Source organism: Hippichthys cyanospilos, chromosome 9, assembly GCF_059441005.1.
Source record: "Hippichthys cyanospilos isolate Australia breed blue-spotted pipefish chromosome 9, RoL_Hcya_1.0, whole genome shotgun sequence".
Classification (NCBI taxonomy): domain Eukaryota; kingdom Metazoa; phylum Chordata; class Actinopteri; order Syngnathiformes; family Syngnathidae; genus Hippichthys; species Hippichthys cyanospilos.
The window spans coordinates 6005061-6024502 of NC_142377.1; the positions used below are offsets into that span (position 1 = coordinate 6005061).

General features: G+C 38.4%; 1 protein-coding gene across 3 annotated transcripts; it reads right to left on the minus strand.

The window, feature by feature from the left end:
• Positions 1-210: 210 nt before the first annotated feature.
• spdef (SAM pointed domain containing ets transcription factor) lies at positions 211-15237 on the minus strand. Of its 3 annotated transcripts, XM_088423800.1 has the most exons (7): positions 14974-15237; positions 6858-7284; positions 4826-5023; positions 4708-4755; positions 3049-3183; positions 1861-2081; positions 211-1513 (listed from the first exon to the last, which is right to left on the minus strand). In XM_088423800.1, exons 1-6 carry the CDS (start codon positions 14983-14985, stop codon positions 1903-1905), a joined length of 999 nt encoding a protein of 332 aa, XP_088279926.1. In that variant the 5' UTR covers positions 14986-15237; the 3' UTR covers positions 211-1513; positions 1861-1902. The 3 variants fall into 3 exon arrangements, with proteins under 3 accessions (XP_088279926.1, XP_088279925.1, XP_088279927.1); XM_088423799.1 differs by having other exon boundaries at positions 211-2081; XM_088423801.1 differs by lacking the exon at positions 14974-15237 and adding an exon at positions 8664-8774 and having other exon boundaries at positions 211-2081.
• Positions 15238-19442: the final 4205 nt, after the last annotated feature.

Consider the following 19442-nt stretch of genomic DNA (forward strand, 5'->3'; position numbering starts at 1 on the left):
CTCTCTCTCTCCCTCACTCACTCTCTCGCTCTCACTCTCTCTCTTTCCTCCCCTTATGTGTGTTGTGTATACGAAAGAGTAAATAGATGTTTTCTTCACTTTATTAGTAAAGACAATCATATTAGTTCAGGAATGACATTGCATGGAGCTTTTAGCACAATATTTATACAATCGCTACACTTTAAAACAAAATGATTTTTTTTTCCTTTGAGGTTACCCCACATTTTGGGTTTCATTAAGAATTCACAGGATTTACGATTTGAAGATTAATTTCTCTGAGTACTTCAACTCCCGTTTACACGGGAGTTGTACTACTCTAAGCTTAAGCGCCCACAACCTGCTGAAGGACACTGAAAGTTACTTTAACTTAAAAAACAAAAGCTTTTCATGGGTATATCTCGCTACTTTTGGTACACACATATATGTTTTCATAAAAGTACATATGAGGCACTTGCGAAAGAGCTTTGGACAACATGTGGTGTAGATAAAACGCCATATAAGTGCACTCAATGTATTATTTACCACTATGATGAACTAGGATTTATTATTGTTATATTTTACTAATATGCGTTTTTCAGCAAAAGTAAAAAAAGTAACCCATTCGAATTGTTTAGGATTCTGTGATTAAACTGTAAACAAGCAGCTATCGTGTCTTCTGGCCTCAAGGCAGACACTCAACCCCGGGCTGATTGCAACTTGCCAGCCAATTTCAGGGCATATACAATAGGATATAGATAACAGCAATTAACATTGACACATTTGGACAGTTTTCAGACATCGGAGCATCTGGAATTTGTGTTTTTTTTGGAGGGGAATATGTAAAGAAAAGCCACACAAACAAAGATAGAACATGCTAACTCCACACAGTAAGACCTTAAGTTAAATCCAGAAACTCATAACTGTGCGGCAGAGGTGCAAATAACTAACCAGTGTGCTCTCAGTCTCAATCACAATAAAAAAGACAATAATAAACAGGCAGTTTGTGCTTAAAAGGGAAGTCAAAATGATTCTGTACAGACCCACTTCACTAAACACAACGTTCTGATTACAGTAATCCCCTGTTTTTCATGGTTAATGTAGACCGGAATCCCCCCGTGATAAATGAAAAACCCCTAAGTAGTGGATCATTTCGGTTTTGGGTTCAGGTTGTTTCCCTCACGTCTGTCGTTAGTGTAATGTTTTTGTGTCACCTGTCATCAGCATGTTTCGTCCCCATGTCTCCTCAAATCAGCTTTCCCCGCCTCTTCTTCCGTCCAGCTGTTTCGTGTTTGCATATATGTTTATTTAAGTCCAAGTTTAGTTCCAGTTGGTTGTTGGGTCATTGTCTTATGTCGTTTTGCCGTCTACAAAAGTTGCTTGTTCCAATCTCGAGATTCCCTTCGCCTTCCTGTCGCAGTTTTCCAATGAGTTTAGTTTTGGTTTCAAGTTTTTTTTTGTTACTTTGGATCCCTTCCTGTTGTCCATTTGCCTCTGGTTTTGATGACATCACAGTAACAACCAATCAAGGCTCAGCCTGTAAAGGTCACATGACATATCTCAGAAAACAAGCAGTGATTGGTTGCTATCCTAAGAGCCCTGAGCAATTGTGATGTTATTTTCCGGTGACAGCCAGTTACAAAACGGGATGAGGGATGTATATAAACAGTGGAGTTTTCTGTTTAATTCATATTTACACACATAATATTAATCAGGATGTCCTGTTTGGACTGGTGGGGGCACGTAGAACATATTACCGTAAAGAAAAGTTTTGGGTTGACATTCCGTTTCTAATATTGACTCCCTGATTGTTTTACTGAATTAGATAGTCCTTATTGTTTTGTCCATGCTGTCTTACCAGACAGGAAGACCATGAGCATGTACCTAGACGTCAAAGGGTGGATGGAGCGTTTTGTGTTTCATGCATCACACGGGGTGAACAAATTGGTACACCAGCCTCTGAGAGACATCCGGCTTGCGAATGATGCCCTTCTTGTAGTACTGCCGGATGGAGCGGCTCAGCTTGTCGTAATTCATGGCCGGACGGTTCTTCCTCAAGCCCCAAAGTCGCGCCACATGAGCCGAATCCTCAATTTTAAAGATACCTTGAGCCACAAAGACAAAGGAATACAAGCTATCACTACAAATTAAAAACAATGCGCACCTCAGTAGACCTATGTCGTCTATATTCGACACCAGAGAATGTGTGGTTGCCATATTTTATTCACTTATTAATTCTGCGTAACATGACATGCAATATTGTTGTAAAATGTAACAACATTCTAAAAAAAAATACTACAAGGTAATGTTCATGTTGAAATAAAAAAAATGTCTAAACGGGTAATATAAATACAATACCATCACAATTCTGTGAATTAAATTTTTGTTAGGTTTAAGTGTAAGATATTGGATTTTGTTTGGATTTTAAGATTCTCAGTAAACAATAAAAGTATCACATTATTACATATATCTTTCAAAAAATGTCAAATGTATTGAATGATTTGTTTGATTTTAAAACTTTAAATATTCAAAAGTTCCATTTGGTATTTGTTTTTATGTGTTTGAGTGTGTGAACATTTGTGAATTTAAATATTATTTAGTTATGTTAAAACTGTAAAGTTTATCGATTCAATACTAATTTTGAAAACGCGTAAAACCAAGACCTTATAAAAGTTTTTAAACATTCAACATTATGATACTCTGAGCACTTATTTCATGTCTAATGTGTTTTGGTTTATTCATACAGATATTACAATTCATGTTATATATATATTTAGACATTATTCATGTATGTATTGCTTTTTGTTTACTTGAAAACTCATCACTCTACTGAATGTATTGTGTTCATTGTTATATGGGATAACTTTTTAACAGATGTATTTCAAATATTCAATATCAATATGAATAATATATTTGAGAAACCAACATTAAAAAAATACTGTACACTTATTTTATTCTTTGGACTTGCACAAAAGACCAGTTTTTCTGTTTATGTTCTCATGTTGCTACAAAAATTTGCCTTGTGTATGTGTAAAAATATATATATATTATTATAATGTGCGAGTGCTGTACCTTTGTCTTTGTTGAGCCAGCGGATGCAGCGTCCATAGTTGTGAGGTTTGAGAAGAAGTTCTCGAAGGAATTGCCACAAGTGAATTGGTTGACCTGAACAAGATGAGTCAGCCTCGGACCAGAGCTCCTCAGTGCCTGCCCGTGTACAAATATGAATAATTCATTGAAAACGATGAATATATATTCATTTATTGATGAAAAAATTCAAACGTTTTTGGTTTTTTAAGTCCCTTGGTGAGTTGGTTAGTTGCTCATTGGGATATTTGGTCAGTTGGTTCGTTACTCTGTCATTCAGTCAGTCAATGAGTTTTGGACTATAAGGTGCACTGGTATATAAGCCGCAGCAGAAAATATGACCAAAAAAATGCTTTTTGTCAAGGATAAGCCGCACTGGACTATAACCCGCCGGTAATAACATCAAACCTTTATGCAAAAAGATGGTATATGAAGTTTATAATTTTTTTTTTTTTTTAGTTATTTAATTTTTTTGTAATTGTCTGCCAGCTGCAATATCCTTTCTTTAACAGGCTGAACATGCCTGCATGTTTAGTCCCAACATATTTATAGAAAATGGATGGATGGATGGATGGATGGATGGATGGATGGATGGATGGATGGATGGATGGATGGATGGAGGGATATCTGTTAGTTCAAAATTGAAATCAATACTTCAATAGCATCTTTTTTGTCTCCCTTTGTTTGATAGTTTATTTTGGTGAACATAATAACACATTCTACATTATTCATATACAATCATAATTACATAAATAAAATCACATATACTGTGTACTGTATATAAAATGTACACATCACAAATTTACCCAAAATTGTATACATTCTCTGATTAAATTTAGACATTTTTTTTTAATATTATATTGTTTAAACTCTTTTTGATCACAGCCATTGATTCACTTCCTTTCAGTTCTATTTGATAGTTGTTCCATAAAGTGACACCTCGAACAGATACACACATTTGCTTGCTGGTGGATAGCAAAAAAAAAAAAAACACAGATAAACTGCACTGGATTATAAACCGCAGGGCTCAAAACATGAGGAAAATCTCACAACTTATAGACTGAAAAATACGGTACTTTCTCAGTCAGTCAGTTCAACATTTACAGTAGTTACTCGTTTAGTTTGTTATTCCTCCGATTGGTCTGTCACTATGTTGTTCTGTGAGATGGTTGGCTGTTTAGAGCCTGGGATTTATTAGTGTTTTTTTATTAGTAAAGCAACCAGTTAGTTAGTTAGTTAGTTAGTTAGTTAGTTAGTTAGTTAGTTAGTTAGTTAGTTAGTTAGTTAGTTAGTTAGTTAGTTAGTCGATTGGACAGAGACAGCCATCCAGACTGCCGATTAGTTAGTTGTAGTGAGCCGGCTGTCAGTCAAACATTTAGTTTGCGACTCAATTAGTTAATCCATAATTTAATGGGGTAATGCGCCTAGTTGTTATTGATTAGCTAGATACTCAATCAGTCAGTCCGCCCGTCAGGTCATCCAGCCAGTCCGTTTCTTGGTCAGTTTGTCGCGCTGACTATTAGGTTAGTTGCTTGCATGAAAACGTGCACGTTTTACGCAAACTGCATTAGCCAAAATAGGGCCCATAGTGTTTGAATAAAGATGCACAGGTCAAATGTATGTGTAATCTAAACAGCCACCTACCTGGACTTTTACTGTCTCCAACTGTGCACCTTTCTTTCATCCAGGCGGCTGTACAAAGAATACAGTAGTTTAGATGCTATAATTCTGACAGTGCTGCTGTGTCGGCTCAGCGACTCACTCGACTTCCATATGTCCAAGTGTGCGTGTAGCATGTCTCCGCACTGTGGCGAGCGCTGGCGGAAGTCTTCCTCGCTCATGGCGCACAGGTCTTTTCCTGTCAGCTCTTGGAAGGTCCTCCCCGCGTGAGGAAGTCGGTACAGGTGCTCTGTCCACAGCAGCCACTTCTGAACGTTGCCCACATTCCACTCCATTGGGTCTAACCCAACAAAATCAACAATTACATTACAATGTGGGTAATGGATGAATAAAAATAGCACAAGGACACAGAGCAGCAGTGGACAACTGTCTGGTTTGTGACTGATATAGAGGGCCATTTTTGTTTGTTTTTGTTAAATGTTTTTAAAGATACACTTCAAGTAATACAGTCGGTCAGTTTTATGTCTTTGTCAGTTAACCTGTCAATGGATCAAATAATGGTATATTGAATCAACGTCAACTAGTTGGTTATGTGATGAGTGAGTCAACCAATTAGTTATTTAGTAGATCATGGGTGTTAAACTCAAGGCCGAGAGCCTGATCCGGCCCGCCACATCATTTTATGTGGCCTACAAATGAGCTAATTATGGATTCAAATTTCTGGCTAATATACCATATTTGCATGTTTTCTTCAACTTTTACACTTTTTTTTTGTTACCAATACCCCTTTTAAACAGTTTTTAGCGGCCTCTGATTTGAAATTGTGAAATTTATTTGGCTTCACAGTCACAATGACCCTCCGACAGAAACTTTAACTACAATGTGGCCCATAATAAAATGAAATTTGATACTCATGTTTTACATGATTACTCGTTTGGTTGATCTGTAGTTGGCTCCTCACTTTGCTAGTTGGTTTGCTCAGTGGTTGATCGGTTACTCAGTGAGTGAACAAACTAGTTAGTCAGTCAGTCAGTCAGTCAGTTAGTTAGTTAGTTAGTTAGTCAGTCTGTGAGTGAGTGAGTGAGTGAGTCAGTCAGTTAGTTTGTTAGTTAGTCTGTGAGTGAGTGAGTGAGTGAGTGAGTGAGTGAGTGAGTCAGTCAGTCAGTCAGTTAGTTAGTTAGTTAGTTAGTTAGTCAGTCTGTGAGTGAGTGAGTGAGTGAGTGAGTGAGTGAGTGAGTGAGTGAGTGAGTGAGTGAGTCAGTTAGTTTGTTAGTTAGTCTGTGAGTGAGTGAGTGAGTGAGTGAGTGAGTGAGTGAGTGAGTGAGTGAGTCAGTCAGTCAGTCAGTCAGTCAGTCAGTCAGCCAGTCAGTCAGTCATTCAGTCTGACATATCCACATTATCTATCTATTTGCGCATAAATACTTGTTTCTTCTTCTCGTTTTAATATTAAAATGTACAATTCCTGGGGAATATGATCGCTAACTACTGAACCTACTTACTCAACACAAGACAAAACAACAGCTCGCCAATACGGAGACAACGAGAGCAACTGCTGAAATAACCACGTCAGGTGACTAAAACTCCATCTTTTTTGACAATTCCCTTTTCCTCTTTCTGCACACGATAGCTGTAAAGTCAACACACTTTTTATGGCGACGCTTTTTATGATCGCGTACACAAGCGGCCAAGTGCGCTCGCTGTTGTTTGAGGAGGCCTCGCCCACACTGACACTGTGTACACGTTTAGCGCGGCCGTCACGACCTGACAGAAACGATGCAAAGGTCAGGATTAAACACATCCTGGTGAAGGTAAACACAACTTTACGCCACTCAGGATATGATGGAGGAGATCTGTCATGCTGGATGAACTGTGTTGGTTTTGGGACTAAGTTCCAGTAGCTTAAATATCACCAAATAAATATGCCCTTTAAGTCAAAGAACAGCTAAAACTCTGCTAAGGAAAATTCTTTGTTAAGTTACCATGCCCGTTAAGGGAGGGGAGGTGTGCTTCCCCTCAACTGGTGAAGGTTGTTCCTCAAGTGGGGCAATCGTATGTGGGGGATCTGACAAAGCGCTGAATGCACCTCCAGCGGGGGAAATGTTACAGTGGGTATGGGTGCACCCGAATGAGGATGATCCATAGCAAGCTTATGCTGATCCTTCGATGGGCCCTACCTGGTGTGATGTTGAGCAGTTTGCAGGCCGTCTCAATGTCCTTGAGCACCTCGCCCACGACCATGTTCTGCACTTGCTCAAGAGAGCGCTCCTCTTCTGGGCCGTCCAACCCCGGGGAGAGTCCCTGCCCCTGGCTGTCGATGACAGGGCACTGCTCCGGCTCCTCTCGCTCTGCCTCCATGCGAGTCACGTTCAGAGAGGCCTCGGACACCTTGACCAGCCAAGCGGCGTCTTCCGTGGGCAGCATGTCAAAGCAAGGCAGGTAGAGGCTCGGCGTGCTGCTCTTCTTGGCCTCCACCAGGTCCCACTCTTCCCCAGAATCCCTGGTTCGCTCCAAGATTGTTAGGGAGTCGTCCGGCATTCCGATCCGGGATCCATAAACTGTGATTTCCGCTAAATTTCCAAAGGAATTTGACATAACGGACACCTGTAAATGGAACAAGCAAACAACGGTGAAGCAATGATATTAATTGGGTCCCAGTTTCAAACGGAGCGCAAGTCTTGTGCAAAGTGCAGTCTTAACTGTGCGCATGGGTGGTGTTTTCTTCATTTTAGTACTTTTATAGATGAGAAAATAGATCAAAGATAACTTGTCTGCCATTGTGTGTGTAACTCTAAGCACATCTGACTTACTTCCTTGTTTTCTATAGCGACATATCCTCAATAGGGTCACTGGCGTGCTGGTGCCTATCCCAGCTGTCTTCAGGCAGTAAGCAGGGGAATTCTTGGACTGGTTGCCAGCCAATCGCAGAGCACACAGAGGCAAACAACCAATCACACAACCAATCACACCTAAAGACAATTAAGAGTGTTTTAGTCACATTACATGCATGTTTTGGGGCTTGTAGAAGGAAACCGGAATACTCGGAGAAAACCAATGTCGGAACAGGGAGAACATGCAAACTCCACAAAAGAAGGCTGAAGCGGGAATTGAACGCGAGACTTCTGAATTGTGAGGCAGGCGTGTAAAACACTCTACCATCGTGCATTCATTTTAAATTCAGAGTTGGAGAGACGCACAAAGTCTTTGATATGGCCGAAGCAGAAAATAAACAAACAAACTTAAATTCATGAGGAGCATCGATGAATGCAAATGATGTTTATAAAGAACTGCAATAAGATCTGCATTTGCAGATGAAGATAATGTTGGCCAAAATATTTGCCCAATTATTTTATGATTTTACCAAACAACATTTTGCGGACTTAAATTTATAGGAAATTGTGAGTTAAATGTTTATTTCTATTTAAGTTATATTGTTTACATTATTTATGTAAATGTATAATAATCAAGAATCTACTTTATATTATCCAATCGACTTATCTTTGTACTTTACTACTAAATTAGTATTTAGTATTAATTTGTATTTATTTGCTCTGCTGCTTCTCTAAATACACATATTTATCATAAGTTATGTTATTTTATAGCTAATTGCATATCAATCCATTACTTCTTTAGTGTATAATGACTTATCATTTATTATTAAGGCAACATGGCTCAGCGGCAGAATGGTCTCCCAACCAGAGGGCAGGACCCTCCCATTGGTGTTTAAGTATGCATGAATTGGTGAATGTGAGACTTTTGTAAAGGTTTTGGCACTGCATTTTGTAGATCAAATTGATGTTTTCCCACCAAACGTTCAGTACAGGTCTCCCAGTATTTGCACTATTTGTTATAGGCCTTGTTCCATACTCAATAAGCAGCACTAGAAATTATTGGCAGCTTTCCAGGCTCATTTAGATCCAGAAGAATTAATAAGATAGTCAAGTGTCTTTGCAGTCCATTTAAAGCTTGAAATAACCTGTTACCTTGTAAGTTCCTATTTAAGATCCATTATGGTTTGCTGTGGCAATACCGCAATCCAGCAGCAAAATTATCCAAGCATGTCATCCAATGAGGAGCTCCAATGCAATATCAGGCAAGAGCCAAAATGATGAGCTGCCTTAAAAACACTGATGGAGACCAAGTGTTGTTGGGTGGGTGGTTGGGGGCTGAACCTGCAGAGGGTTTAAAGAGGGGCCACACAGCGCGAGAGGCAGGCGTGGTGCAAACTGGATTGGGGTAAATTTGTGGGTCAGTGGTAGCCAATGGTCGATGTGTTGGGGGTAGCGGACCTGATTGAGCCCCTTCACTTTCAAGGTGCCCTCAGCACCGCAGCCTTGTGAGTCTTCTGTCAGCTGGAGTTTTTTTAATCAAACTCGGCTCACGTAATGCGCTGGAACCAGTTTTTTTTTCTTCTTCTTCTTTTACGATAGCTGCACAGCCATCCTAAGTGCTCTTTTATGGACCTCAGCTGTAGTGCAAGTGTTGTAATCTCAGGGCGATGGCCGTCGCCATGTGTACCCGACACAGGTGGCATATGAGAAGGCGCTCTGCCGGCAGCTTATCAGCAATAAGGAGATGGTTCGCAGAGCACATGTGTTCTGTTTGTCCATGTCCTCAAGGAATTAAAAGTCACAATTAAATACTTTGGATTTATTAAGCCCACCCATCTGGCTCCAGAATACCTCAGGAAGTGTTTACCAGCTGTAGGTTTACATGTACTCAACCCCACAGTCAATTTATGTTATCCATACAACCCATATCAGTATATAGCCATTAACTACACATTGTGAATGACTGCTTGTTGCTAGGTAGAATTCGGGGAACGCAATCCTTACAGTCGTATGGACCAATCAAGTAATTGATATCTGCCAGTCCTACAGGTAAAGGAAGTCAGAAATGCATTGTAGCTCTGAACTTCAAACTCCTATAAAAATGGTTCGTTAGGCAGTCAGTTAATCAGCTAGTCAGTCAGTTCTTCATTTTCATTTAGTCAGTCGACCAGGCAGATCAATTGTTTTTCATTCAGTTAGTCGTCAGTCAGGAGCAGTGGTTTGTTACTTTGGCAGTCCATCAGTAATTTTCCATCAGCTCATTAGTCACTAGACAAGTCAGTTGGTTGACCGGTTAGTCGATCCATCCATCTATTTTCTATAGCCGCTTATCCTCACAAGGGTCGCAAGATAAATGAGTTGGTTAATCCAACAATAAGGGGGTTAGTTATTTCTTTAGTTAGCCAGCAAATCAGTCAGTTTGTTAGTTTTCAGTCAGTCTGTAAGTCTTTAGGTAAGTTAGTTGGCAGATTGTTTGGTTAGCCAGTCAGTCAGTCAGTCAGTCAAGTCACATCAATTTGTCCGGTATTTAATCGTCATTCATTTTGTTATTCTGTGGCCCAACAATCACTTCATCGATCATTTGCCAATTGGTAAGCCGATCAGTCAGTTAGCTGGTTAGCATGTCACTTAGTCTGGTAATTAAGTTAGTTAGTTATCTTTCCATTATTTAGCTAGTCGTTGCTCAATCAGTTAGTCACGTCAGGTAATTAGTTTGTCAAGTAGTTGGATGCCAGTCAGTTATGTAAGCCTTAAAAAGGGATTCTCGGGTGTCCGATGGTGACTGTCACATAAGTGCCATTCACGGTGAAGCCGCTGTAGGTCTTCCTGCTAAAACAGCAAAAACCGACAGGACGGCACATGGTCTGCGTCTGTGTCTCTCTCACATGCGTGTCACTCAAATGCGCCAACTACTAACATATTCATTTAGATCCGAAAACAAATGTTAATAAATGTAAACACCATGTATACTAAATAATGTTCCAGCTACTGTAGTTACTTTGGTTAGTCACTCTAGGTTAGTCGATCATTTGGTCAGTTAGGTTGCTGTCAATTGGTCAGTCACTTAGTCAATCATTTTGTTAGTAAGTTAGTAAGCTCAGCAGTAGAATTAGTTATCAGTTAGCCAGTCAGTCAAACAACTAACGTTCGGGCAGTTAGCTAGTTTGTTAGCCAGTCAGTCATTGACTTTGTTCATCTTTTTTTCAGATCCAGAATAAGTGATGTTTTATTTTTCTGCGCTTGTCTCCCCAAACCTGAATTAAGTTATCGCTTCTAGCGCTTGTAACAAAAAAGAAGCTTGCCCCATGCTGTGTGTGATTCAATGAGTCAGAGCCCCCCACTGTAAAGTCGCCTCCTCATCTTCCTTTTATCTCCTTTTGTGTTGCCGCTGAGCCACATTTTGGTCTCTCTCCGGAGCCCGCTGCTGCGTGTCAACTCTGCTCTGCGACAGCTTGCGCTAAGCCCATTAGCAAAGCAAATTTAGCCATATTAACTTCTTCCAAATGGAAGAGGGGGCACCGGGTAAAGGTGGCAGTGGGGCAGGGGGTCTTAAGTCCCTGACTGATCTCTAAAAGAGTTTGGTCAAGAAGCTGATATTCATTTCAGGAGCTTTAGACGCCATTTGCTCAGCAAAGACAGACTCCCCGCCGTGGGAACCGCATCACTTCCGCATATATGCTCCCATTGAGTAGGAAGACAGCTATGGCGTGAGGCCAGATTTTGGTTGCTGTGCAAGATTAGATTTTTTTGTGACAGCATTTACCTGCTTGATTTAAAGTGAACTTTCAGAAAAATTACCCTGGAGAATCGCCGGCTGTCACGGAGCAGAAAACCGATGAAATGGTCCCAAGACAAAACCGAGACCATGGTCAATGCAATGACGGGGGCTCCATATGGGAATCTACCTAATAGAGCCCTTTTTCGGCAGGCTTGTTCGTAGTTACTGTACAGTAAAGCCTGCCACACACCGAGTGTTATAGTGAAAACGAAAAGTGTGAGGGATTTGGCAACAAGTTTTCAAAAGTTGCCATCGGTTTTTGGGGATTCCAAATGTTCGTCCCCGTTTTACCATGTTGCACAAACACCATCTAAACAAAATGCGCATTGATTTTCACGTACACAAAAAATGCATTTCCGGACTTTGAGCAAGCGAGATTTAGCTGGTTGACAAGATGGACAAATAAAGTATATTCAGGAAACATAGATTGTGTTTTATTATAATTTTGCATTATTATTTATAATAATAAATTAATTATTTATTATAATTTTATTATACCTGCGGGTGGAATAGCAAAGCTTCTGATGCAAAACTTTTATGGCTTTTTATACTTGATAATAGATATGTAAAATAAGTTTTATGTCGACTCAAGAACTGATTTTTTTTTTTCTTTTTGTCTGCAATGGTCCATTCTTGGCAGGTTCTGAAAACTTTAGAACTTTGAACACTATATGGTTAAAGTCAACTGTGTTGATTAATTCAATACTCACATTTATGGTCTTGTATAAGAGAATTCTACAATTGTCATGCATCTGTACATGCCAGTTTAAAAACCATCAATTCTGTCTTTAACAAAAGTTTAAACTGAAAAAGCACAGTACAGGTAAAGATGTATTTTTCAGTTGTTGCTATATGATTTTATACAAGATCTGACTCAGTTTATACATAATCTCTTGTATTTTTCAAATCCTATATTATTAAAACTCTTTTGAACACAGCCGTAGATGTACATCTTTTAAATTCTATGTCATAACCGTTCCTTAAATTGACACCTTTAACAGATGAACACATTTGCTTGATATTTGTTCTTATTTACAGTTTTTTTTGTTTTTTTTTTTATATCACCGTCTTGTTCTTTTCTGGAGCTTGTAGACAGGCTGAGTGTTACATGTATTTCCCCATATCTGCATGCAATAAGTCAAGTCTGGTAGTATCAACGAGCAACATAATGTTTATAATGACTTTTTGTTGAAAAACTCTCAGTATTTAAAGAGAATACATATAGTTTTAGACATCTTTCTTTTAACATTCTCTATATGTGCATTCCAGCATAGTTTTGACTCAAGTATAACACCAAGAAATGTGATCTTGTTTACTCTTTACATAGCCGTTGATTGTAACATAATTTTGACTTGATGTCTATGTTGTCTGATACTAAAACTTATGAATTTTGTTTTAGTTCAATACGAGGATCATTTGTTTGTGTCAAGCCAGTTCTTTAATGTATTTAATTCTTTTTCCACAGTATTCAGGAGCTGTTCGAAATGTTTCCCATTTTTAAATGCTGTACTTTACAAGCACAACAGATATCATTGATATACGGCCTAAATAATTTCGGACCAAGTACAGACCATTGTGGTACTCCATGAGTTATTATCAGGAGAGCTGATTTTCCATTGTTGAACAGTACATACTGATTCCTTCATCTAGGTAGCTCTTTATCCAGTTGTACGCCATATCTAGTATACCATATCTAGCTAAGTTCCTGACAAGCTCCTGGACTTCAATTTACACAGTTTATGATTACATTTGGAGCTTTTACAATGTGTATTTCTACTGTTAGACATTCTATTATGTTTCTATAGTGTCGGACCGTAGATCAACCCAACAATCTCGTTACATCTCAGTGAGTTATTCATATGTAGCGCAACTCCTCCTCCTGTCTTGTTCATCCTCTTCATTGTAAACAATTTGTAGCCTTCCATTTCCACTTCTCTTATCTTATCATTATCTAGCCAAGTTCCTGATATTGATATTATTTGAAATGTATTCATCTTACTTAAGTATTCTTTAACATTGACTATAGTTTTGTAGAGACTACTGCTGTTAAAAAGTATGATTGAGAGTACTTTATCCATGCTTATTTTATCATTAAATTGATCATTTGTGTCATACTTGCAGCCAAAATAAAATACATTTTTATAGTAGTAACAGTCCAGATCAAAATGATTTTCCGGATCAAATGTCTGTTAAGTAAGTTGGGGTGTTTGGTTTATTTCTTGGGTTTGCATGTTTGTCACTTTTGTATGTTCACCAGGGGGTTTGGCTGATTTGTTGGCCATGTGTGGTGTCTCATCTCACTATTTGTTGCTTGTTTGCGCTGGGTTTAGATGTGAGTTAATGAGTAGGATATAGCCAAAAGAAGAAAAAGACGCATCTTCCCCAAAGTGACCCGAAAGGCCAAACAAATAGCGTGCAAGTGTGTGCGGACGGTGAGACATGAGTGTTTGCAATGAGTGTGACTTTTTTTCTTGGCCTGGAAAGTCATTGACTTGGGGATAGTGCAATTGCATTGTGGAATCACACTCCATTTGAGCTTAATACCTTCACATTCCAAGGAATTCTGAAAACCATGATCTAATTGATGGTTTATCTTGATATTTGAAAATTGTTTCAATATCTGAATGATTTGACCACCGGCTTCCCTAGCAGATTTGAACCAAGCAAAATTCAAGGTTAGTTAAAATGACCAACTTTCTAAACAGGAACATCATATGACATAATTAAATGGAAATGGCAAAATTGTCTTTTTTTTTATTCATTCGACCGTGGATTTTAGATGCAATAAAGAATATGTATGCATCATACATACATATTCTTTGTGTGTATGTATGCATTGATTCATTTACTTCATCGGCATGTGGATCAGTTACAATTTTAAGGGAATATTTAAAATAAAAAGCACAAATGTAATACAAGTTGAATACAAAATGAATAACCTAAACGCTTAATAAAACATTTATAGTTGGAAAATGTTATGTCTGCAAATTTTAGAAAATCTCTTCATACTATACTACTAATAAACAACACTTTGATAAATAAAATTGGAATAAATTAAACAAATATCAGCATCTAACCGGTGTTGAATCCCTTAAAATTCACATTGATCTTATGAACTGTCATATTATTCTTTAACATAGGATAAAATCCAAAGATCGGCAAATTGCCAATCATCCACCAATTTTTGGAACTGTTTCACCATACTAGGATTTACAAATTTGTGTGTATTGTCTTAAAATGACAAGAATAAAAAGATTATTTAAATAAATTGAATAATCTCAGTTTATCCATCTACATTTGAACCCCTAAGTATTGATCTTAAGAAAATGCCATATTTTTCAATAATTTGCAATATATATATATTTTTTTTTTTGCTTAAAAATGCCATGCTTTTGTAGTAAAAAAAAAAACACAAAAAACAAAAACAAACAAAACACTGGAACAAGAACAAGTGAAATACATTCTTTCACTTTGTCCAAATAGTTGTGCATGATTAAAGATGAAGGTAATTCATAATACATTTATTATTTTGCGATATGAAATAAAATAATCTAATTGCATAATGAAAGGTGATGGACAAAGTGCACAGATTACCATACTGCGCAAATTAATTAAACCAAATATTGGCCTACTTTTGTGAAAGACAAGATAGTTTACAGCCAACATGAGCGGGCAAACACTTACCTGGATTGGCATTCTCCAGCTGATGCTGCTGATTGGCGGAAGATGAAATAATGCTCTTGATTGCTCTAAGACGGGATGAAGTGCAACCACCTGAAGGAACGGCCGGCCATGACTTTAGGACGGGAATGCATTGGGGAAAAAGGGGGTGGGGGAGGCAATGGCGAAGGTTTTAAGATATTAAAATGATTAGAGCATTAATAATGTGGGTTGGGTTGAGAGTATGGCCAGCTGCGCACTGGCTTGAAGTTAGAGCACCTGCTGGGATGGCCGGCAATAACACAGCGAAGGAATTCCACCTCCATTAACAGCCATTTGAATTTATAGGGTTGCCTTGTTTACCTATGCACACAAGCTGGCTTGTGCGTGTGTGTGCGTGTGTGTGCGTGTACATCAGATAAGGCCCCCATCAAAAAGCTAGCTGACCCCATGTGTGTGTGTGCGTATTTTATATATATATATATATATATATATATATATATATATATATATATATTTCAATTTTGTTTATTTATTTATTGCTCCTCAAAGTGACACTATTACATGTTGACGAAGAGTAGTTTTAGTTCTCAGCAATAAATAAATAAACAAAACTGAACTAAAACTACTCTTAGTCAACATGTAATAGTGTCACTTTGAGGATTTTGGAAAAATTGAAAAAATATATTATTGACTTATCAACTGTAAGTTTAAGAAATGACTAATGATGTTTAGCGTTTAAGAATGCATGAAAAAACATCTTGATCTAACAGCAGCAAAATTGTAATGCAACAGTATTATTTCTTTCTTATTAACAATGGGAGGGAAATGCCACGGTGTATTAAAAAAATGGAATTTGTTAAGAAACTATTTCACCTTGTTACATATTCCATGCCAATTTTTGCGAATTGGATTTAGGCTCAAATCATTTTTCAAATTCTTCCGACCAACAGGTTGCTGCACAGGAAGAAATGGGAATTCCAAGAAGCAACAAACAAAAATATTATAATAGGTGTTACAGTACACACTTGCCAAAATATATTTCCATAAAGTCAGCACGTGTCAGAATATAGTGGATATCATACTTTGCAAAATGGCCCAGAGGATTGGCAAGATAGCACGTTAGTTTTTGGCTTTATTCATTTGCATGGCAGTTTCTTAGAGTGGCATGTGAACTTTTCTTTGGACGACACACATCTTTGTCACGCTCGAGAGCCGGCGAGCTAATAGAAGCTAACAGACGTGCATGAGTCATGAGCATGTGCAGGTGTACCCTGTGTCAACAAGGTGACGCGACCCCGCCTGCCCGGGTCGCCTCAGAGAAGTCGACAAACACCCCTTGGCTAGAGGTCAAAGGTGATGCAGCTTTCCACACAATTTTCATTTTCCAATCACAACATCTGTTTATCACATGAATTTTCAATGTTCTCAGTTTGTTTCGGAGAAATCTGTAAAGAACTAAAAACTTCCAAAAAATGCCCTCCATCCACCTGTGTTGTTGGAAGGAGCCGGACATTCAAAATCTATTAACACACTTAAGTAATAATTTCAAAAAATTAGGCTCAATCAACCCCAAAATTGTAAGTGAACATCACGTCCATGAATAATCTTAATGAAATCTTGTCTTAATAAAACTCATGATGTTCTGTCCACAGTAATATTTGTTAAGGAATGTTTTTTAAGTGTTGTAGTTTATTTGTTCTGTTTACAAGATAGTTATGGCATTGTTGAACCTCCAAATACATACGTTTGTTCTGTGTAGTCAGCTTCCGTTCTATTACTTTTTTTTGAAGGCGCAAACAATAACGTCGCTGTATGTGAGACTGTAGCATATTGGTCGTGCTTATGAACAGAACGTGCTGCAGCTTAACCTATCGCCGGCCGGATATCGAGTTTGTCTCATTACTTACTTGCCCCTCCGAATGCAATGGCTGTAAGTATTGTGTTTTCTAGTGTTCTACATATCGTTTTTTTCCTGTATATGCATTTCAACGGCCTAATTATTATATTAAACGATCGCGAACGTCGTCGTTTAGCATCGCTAATCGCTAGCTAACGTTAGCATCTATGCAATTTTTTCTACAGAGGTCAGTTACTGACGCGTTTATTTGTTTAGCAAGGGCTAATGGTAATTTCGTTTTGTTTTCAGTTTCACTCTGAATGTTCACGAAGCTCAGAAAACCTAATTGGAATAAAAGGAGCAAGACACTCAGCTACCTGGCTCATGAGACTGCCGAGTTAGGCTTGCTGTTGAACAACTTTCACATACCACGTGTATCCAACACGTTGCGATAACAGTAGTACAGATTTAACTACGAATTATAAACTCTTCTATTTTATTTAAACAGATTAACATATTTTAGCGGCTCACATTATAAAAGGCAGGTGTATTGCACATACTAAATTGCTCTTAGGTGTGACTGGGTGTATGAATGCTTGCTGTCCCGCTGTGCCCTGCAATTGGCTATCAACCAATTAGTAAAAACTTTAGGATTGTACAATGAATGTGTTGAGCAAGATTGTGTGCAGTATGCAGTTCAGTTCATGAACCCATGACTCTGAAATGCAGTGCAAACAATAACTTCCCCTGCCATGCTGGCCACCATCACTGAGGAGAAACCCTTACTCAGTTTAATAAGTGAATTACTCATAATAGTCGTTGCTGCATATCAATGCTCTGGTCTTAGCTAGCTATTCCTGGGTGTATGTATGCTTGCTGCCTATTTAGACTAGTGCGACAGACGGTCCATTGGAACTGAGCTGTTTAGAGATCCTTGTCAAGTTTTAAAATGAAATTACCTTCTTATGGATGTGTTCTCAGTCTGTGCTGCAAAAATTAAGTTTCATGTGATTTGTGACTGTTCAGATTACAAAATGAGCCATCCTCTTTGGAGCTGCATTAGCAAAAAATCAGATTTTGGCTGGTAGTCTGAACAATGCAAAATAAACTAAAATTTGAAAGACAAAAAATATATATTTTTTCTATTTTTAATAAACTGAACGAGTGACAAATCTCTTCATACAAAAAACTATTTTCTGACATCACTTCAAAGGTCTTTTGGCTACATGCGTGAATTGCTTGCCGTTTATGGTGTGTTCTCCTCTCCCCCATTCATAAAAGCCACAACCATATTGATGTGTTGCTGAGAGGAGCTCCTCCGTCGAGCAGATGTCGCTTCCTTCCTGTCACCTTGACCCCTGCGCGCACTCCAACAAATGAGTGACAACGTACAACCTTTTCTTTCAATTGACAGAAAAAAAAACACCCTGACACAAATGAAATCCAATACAAGTACTTCATTGGTAATGAAGATCTTGTAAAATCCCCCCTTTTTCAATTTGGCAACTTTTATGATAGTAGATAAGGTCATCAGTCAGTGTGTTTATATGTGTCATGCAAGTCGAGATTAAGATCAGTTCCTTTTAAATATCACAGTTCCGTTGATTGCAAGTGTACCCCCCAGCTTTTTCCAAGAGAAACCTGTTTTTCATGATACTATCGCACCCCTGCTTCCACTGCCACCACTTTTGTCTCCACATGGATATGATTGTTATTTATCTATTGTGTGTGATGTGCTTTGTGGCATCTGCTCTGTTTGACTTGACAGCGGTTGTCTAACTAAACAAGCTTATTTGACTGAAGGCCAATGAAAGGTGTGCAGCAGATAGAATACCATGGAATCATCTGGATTTTAAAAAAAGAAATGTCAATATTTGTACATGCACAGGCACGACTTTAGGGTTTAACACTACGAATGGATTGTTTTCCACCAATTCCATCTACTATATACACTCATTTTGTAACACATTTGGTACACCGGTACATGACATTAAAAGTGCCACGTTCACTCATTTACAAAGATCATTTTAATTGACAGTCATAAATGTGCTAATCATAATCATATTGTCATGTCATATTGTTGGATTATGCTTTATATGGTTTGAACTTTCGCAGTCGAGAGAATGTCATACGTTTAAAACAATCGTTAAAATATATATATATATATATATATATGTGTGTGTGTGTGTATATAGTGGAGTTTTGGGTATTTGGCCTATCAGTTCATGTTGTTTTTCCACTGGCATCTGTTGTTAGTGTATTTTGTGCCACCTGTCATGAGCGTGTTTCAGCTCTGGGGTCTCCTTGTTCCCTCTCGTTCCATCCAGTTGTTTCATGTTTGTGTAAGTTTTGTCCTTTAAATTGCCAGTTTAGTTATTTAGTTGTCTAAAACGCCGCTGTTTTTGACGACCGCAGCACTCGTGCCAGTTCCGCAAATTCCCTGTCTTTACTTTCCTTGTTCACCCCGTGAGTTTGGTTTTGGTATTTATTTCTATTGTTACTTTTGATCCGGCGTTTTTTCGTGTTTCGCCCAGCTTCTGCAAGTAAGAAATATTTTTGTTGAGCGCATCTCATATCCTGCCTCTCTGCATATTGAATCCAGCTTCCGATCCCTGTCACCATCATGCTGCGTCGATATGACACTTAGTGGACT